Genomic DNA, 5,733 nt, shown 5'->3' on the forward strand with positions numbered 1-5,733 from the left:
ATTACCACAACCATATAAACATCAAATGAATGTAATTTGTGGAAAAAAATAGCCACTTTATACCAAAATAGATATTCATATTCAAGAAAATTTACTTAACTTTACTAAAATTTCCAATTTATTTTCTATTCTCCGAGGCAGTCTTGGAGCAGCTAAAAAAGCATGACAAATTTATTCTCTATTATCTGTAGACTCTTGGAGCAACTGAAAAAATTGTTGTCATGTGATCAGGAGATTACATGTTCAAGCCAAACAGTCTCTTGAAATGCATGTGCATAATAGATCTTTATAATTTAATTATTTTATCGAATCACGTACACAGTGAGAGTTTTAATACACATGTGCTGCCCTTCCTTTTTTCTTTTCTTTATCTGCTCTTCCTTTAGTAGCGGAGTCAGAATTTTCATTTAGGGAGTTCAGAAGAATATATATGAACTAGTCGAATAGGGTCCAACATCTACTATATATGCATAAAAAATATTTTTAGCCATGAAAAAAATAGTATAAAAACAATTTAAAAACAATATAAGTTTTCGTTGAAGAGGGTTCGGATGAACCCCTGGAGCAAAGGTGGCTCCACCACTGATCCATACACTCTTCGTCAGAAACTTATGTGGTGTATAAAGTTTAAATGATAGTTATTATGAGTGTATATTTTTTCTTGCATATTTTTAATATCATTGAGCAAAAAATTTACACATTCTTCGTTAAATTTTTGGCTCCGCTACTATTTGATGAGGTGTGAGAAAATTTATGTATTTTTCTCCATACTTTTATGCTTCAAACTAAAGCAAAGAGAAAATGAGGGGGTGTTGAGGTGGCGCTTTCGGAAGGTGACAACACCACGCGCTAGCACGCGCTGAATGACTGAGTTACACGTGTAACATACATAAATATAAGAAAATAATAAAATTGCAAAAAGAAAAAATAGTCTAGCTAAGTGGTCATTTGACATTATAAAATTTGTGATTTTTTTTTTTTATCAAAAAGGTATTTGTTTTTGAGTTAAAAATGATATTTGCAAAATTTGAGTTTTGCATTAACATGAATACAAATTTAAATTATTTTTGATATTTTGTAAGTGATTTGAAGAAAAAATTATGACTCAAATTCACAATCTTAAGATCAGAAAGATATTAAATTATGAAAATAATTTTTTGAATTTTTTGAGATTTCGAAATACCAAAATTGTAAAATTATTAAATTTAAATTATGAATCCTTTTGTGATCGGATTTTTCTTTTACTCCTCGCCAGAAGCTCTCATCTTTTTACTCTTTTAATTATTCGAATTTACAATTTTCAAATTAAAATAAAAAGATATTTATCAATCGAATAATTTCTTCTTGTCAATATGTCAAAAAATATGAAGGAAATAAACACATAAAGAAGCTCAAGAAAGCTCACCACTTACTATATATACAACAATAACAACAACATACTCAGTGTATTTTCACAATATCAGTCTGGATACAGTGTACGCAGTTTATACCACTGTCTCAAATGAAATAGAGAGGTTATTTTAGATAGACCCCGACTCTAGCAAATAACTTAAACATGTAAATAACGTAATTTTTCATTAAAAAAAAAAAGAAAAAACCGCAGCCCTACCTCGCTCCGCGATGTAATATGTGTTAAAACCCATTAGAGAAATGAGATAAGCCGTGTTTTTTTTTTTTTCAGAAGTGTTAATGTGTGGTACCCCACTAGGGTGTTAGTGGAGTGGGGGTGGGGGTGGGGTGGGGTGGGGTGTGGGGTGTTTGGTTATGATTTTTTTTTTATATATAAGTAGGTTGCCTTTGTTGTTGGTCTCATTAGTTCTCTTGAGAATTTAGACCACTCTTCATCTCTCACAAAAAAAAGAGTTCCTTTACTCTCTTTCTTATTGTTTCATCAAACAAAACTCTAATAATTATGGGGAGACAACCTTGTTGTGACAAAGTTGGATTGAAGAAAGGTCCATGGACAAATGAGGAAGACAAGAAACTCATTCACTTCATTCTTAACAATGGCCAATGTTGTTGGAGAGCTGTCCCTAAACTTGCAGGTCTCTCTCATTTTTCTTTCTTTTATTGAATTCGTCAGTCTGCATTAAGCAGTACTGACAAATTCATACCAGACGTAGCAGAACCTGCTACATCTAACTCAAATGAAAAGAGAAAATAGCTAAATGTTTGAATTTAAGTTTGATGCATCGTCAGTGTATTTTTTTTTTTTACATCATCAGGTAACTTTTACCTATTGTAGAAGTTCATCCATTTTTATATTTTTACCTGAGAAATGAATGACCTACTACAGCAGATAAAAGTTAACTGATGGTATAAAAAAAAAACTACATCAACAATGCACCAAACTTAAATTCTAAATATTTTCCTTCATATCGAACACAACCTAAATTCAATGTGGGGTAATGTTCTATAGTATGCTAACTTGGAAAATGAGAAGGGGTGGTTTCAATGATTATTTTCATTCCTATAATTGGCCCATTTGTCTAAAAAGCAAGTGAATTATTTACCAGAATATCTTGATTATAGTATATAGTAGTAATAATTATTATAATTTTTTTTTTTTTTTTTTTTTTGTGGGTGTTGATGAATTATTTTTGTTTATGGTGCAGGGCTATTAAGGTGTGGAAAGAGTTGTAGATTAAGATGGACAAATTATTTAAGACCAGATTTAAAGAGAGGACTTTTATCAGAATATGAAGAAAAAATGGTTATTGATCTTCATGCTCAACTTGGAAATAGGTAATACATTAGTAATTAATTTATCTTTGAAAAAAAAAAAAACATGTCAATTATTTCTCCTATCCTTTTCACTTTTGACATATTTGAATATTTCAACCAAAAAAAAAACATGAGCTAAAAGTATGGTAGTACTTATTAAATAAGTGCTATGTCTATTTGGAGCTCTTTGTGTGGATCATAATGTTTTTATAATTTCAAGAAAATAAATAAATTAAAAAAAGAGTGACTTTCAAGTGGTAGACAAAAACTTTAACTTAATTTCAGGTACCCATTCTTCATTATGTACCTTTCATGTGTCATTGTTATCCATCAATAATATTTTTAAAATTTCTTTACCTATTTAAGACTTTTTTTTTTTTTTTTACCTAAGTGGGAAAATGGACCCCCTCACAAGATATATGGAGGGTAAATATGTCATTTTGATCTAAGTTTCTCTTTTACTCGATTGATATTTTTTTACAATGTATTATGAGTTACAGTTAATCAATGTTTTTCCGTGATCTGATCGAGTGAATATTAACATTTGCAGGTGGTCAAAGATCGCTTCTCATTTGCCTGGAAGAACCGATAATGAAATCAAGAACCACTGGAACACGCATATCAAGAAGAAGTTGAAGAAAATGGGGATTGATCCAGTCACTCACAAGCCACTTTCCACTATTACAAATGATCAAACACACATATTAGAACAAGAAAATCAACCAATTCAACAAGAAAAAGTTGAAGATCAATCAACTATGATAGAGATCAAAGCAGAAGACGACAACAACAACAGCAACAACAACAACAGTAATAATGATAATAACACAATGGAGACGAGTTGCGCGAATAATTTTGACTCAACTATAGTGGAAGTAAACAATAATGGCTTTGGTATAGATGAAGTTCCATTGATTGAACCTCATGAGATATTAGTTCAAGAATTATCATCAACGCCATCAACATCATCATCATCATCATCATTTTCATCATCATCGTCATCCAACATTCTTGAAGATTTGAAGTTTTTGCCAAGCTTTGATGAATGGCCATTAATGGAAAATACCAACATGGGATTTGGATGGGAAATTAACAATGATTTCACTAGCACATTGGATTTCTTGCTTGAGGATGATCATAGTGACATGATGAATAATGTCACATTTGATGAATCTTGGAAGTTTGAGCAACTCTTGTGATATAAGTTTGTTCGATACGCAGAGTTTAATTAAATATTTCTCTTTTTTTTTTTATTTCTTTTGATTGGACAGTACGTGTCACTTTTTGTTAATAGTAGTTTTAGTTGTTATATGGAGTTAAATAAAAAGTAAAAAAGTATATGGGGAGAAAGTACAAAAGTCCCATATAAAATATTTTTTTTTAACTTTTTGTTGTAAAAACACTCTTTTGTTCTAATGTACAAATTAGAATAAATTGGTGAATGGAAAGTTTTATTCTGATCATACAAGTTCATCTTTATTTTTCTCAACTTTTCTTTTTGCTACTATCATTCAGACTTTATTATTAAACAAGATATATCCATGAAATAGTCAAAATAGAATCCGCAGTCGCTATTTTTTGGGTGTTTCGCGAGGTTAATTTTTTTTTTAATATAATTATAGTTCGCAAACTCCAGAAAAGAGATAACGTACTAGGCATAAGCAAGCCCCGTGCGACGACCCAATCGAGAAAGCATGAAGGAGATTTCGAATTTGACCTCCCATTTGAGATCAAATTATTTCCTCAACCAATTTAGTCATCCTTTCAATTTATATTTGAAACTGTTAGAACTAGGGGCGGAGCCAGCCCTTTGGTTGGCGGTTTATTCAAACTCCGACGAAAAAATATACTATTTATAAATAATTAAAATTATTTTTATGTATCTATAGTAGGTGTTGAATCCTCTCCGGTTAGGTTTTCTTCAATTACTGAACCCCTTTAGTTGAAAATCAGACTCCACCTCTTACTTAAAACCTCAACTTATGATTTTTCTTTACAATTTTAGATTTGTCTTGTGTTAGTTGAGCACTTCAACTTATTAAATAATTGAAATACCTTTAAACTATATATATGTTTTACATCAATATTGGTTGTTCACGAGGCACAATATGAACGACTTGAGATATCTAAATATGTATTCTCAAAATTTGAATATTTAATTATCGATTGAGGTCAAACTAAAGTGATTTATACATTATATGCCTTTAATATTTGTACTCTAAATTAGAGTGTAGCTAGTTCAAGAAAGGTCCTACATAAATTTTAGTGGAGGCAAGCAATGAGCACTTTGATAATGCAAGTAACTTTTTAAAAGATAATAATTATATCGAAGAGTTAATTTGTGATCATCTCGATTATTTTACCTTAAACTTAGATAAATAAAAATATTATATATAAAAAAAAAATTCTATTAAAATTTGAATTCTGATCACCTAGACTATGGTCCTCACAACAACTTAATTCACATTTAGCTACATTATCAATTGCCACAAGTTACAACTACTTATTTATTTTTGTATGTAATTTTTATTATTATCACTACTATACTCTTGTTATAATTATCATTGTTATTATTATATATTACTATTGTCATTATCATTATTATATTTTTAAAAAAAATTAAGTTTGTACTAATTATACATATTTAATTTTAAAAAGTGACACGTGGGCTTCCAACATTGATATTTACATGTTATTAGGTATCATAACTAAAATTAATAGACTAATTATAAAAAAAAAATTCCATGTGCAATGTTGTATATTGGAGCAGTTTTCATGTAACAATATAGTTTTGTATAGTGCAATAAGGATTTATAAAAATTAATAGTAGATTAACTAGTGTAATATTTAAAATGCTAAATTAAAAAGTAAATAAATCTCAATCAAGTGGAGTTTTTTTTGTTGTTTTTTTACTAAATACATATGACTTATAAATTAGTTCAATAGTTGGTAGTCAAAATTGTACTTTGTCAATTTTCAAAGCAGTCTATTTTTTTTATTTTTTTATTT

General features: G+C 29.4%; 1 protein-coding gene across 1 annotated transcript; it reads left to right on the top strand.

Annotated features, from left to right (window-relative positions):
* Positions 1-1,811: 1,811 nt before the first annotated feature.
* On the top strand, positions 1,812-4,187 carry LOC107870505 (transcription factor MYB20). The gene is made up of 3 exons (XM_016717061.2): positions 1,812-2,045; positions 2,616-2,745; positions 3,275-4,187. Exons 1-3 carry the CDS (start codon positions 1,913-1,915, stop codon positions 3,921-3,923), a joined length of 912 nt encoding a protein of 303 aa, XP_016572547.2. The 5' UTR covers positions 1,812-1,912; the 3' UTR covers positions 3,924-4,187.
* The last annotated feature ends 1,546 nt before the right edge of the window (positions 4,188-5,733 follow it).

This window comes from Capsicum annuum, chromosome 12 (genome assembly GCF_002878395.1).
Source record: "Capsicum annuum cultivar UCD-10X-F1 chromosome 12, UCD10Xv1.1, whole genome shotgun sequence".
Taxonomy (NCBI): domain Eukaryota; kingdom Viridiplantae; phylum Streptophyta; class Magnoliopsida; order Solanales; family Solanaceae; genus Capsicum; species Capsicum annuum.

What these genes read in the sequence shown, in the direction of transcription:
- LOC107870505 (XM_016717061.2), top strand. Translation starts at nt 1,913, where the DNA reads ATGGGGAGACAACCTTGTTGTGACAAAGTTGGATTGAAGAAAGGTCCA. An exon ending in AGCTGTCCCTAAACTTGCAG is followed by an intron (nt 2,046 to 2,615) that starts GTCTCTCTCATT and finishes TTTATGGTGCAG; the next exon opens with GGCTATTAAGGTGTGGAAAG. An exon ending in CATGCTCAACTTGGAAATAG is followed by an intron (nt 2,746 to 3,274) that starts GTAATACATTAG and finishes TAACATTTGCAG; the next exon opens with GTGGTCAAAGATCGCTTCTC.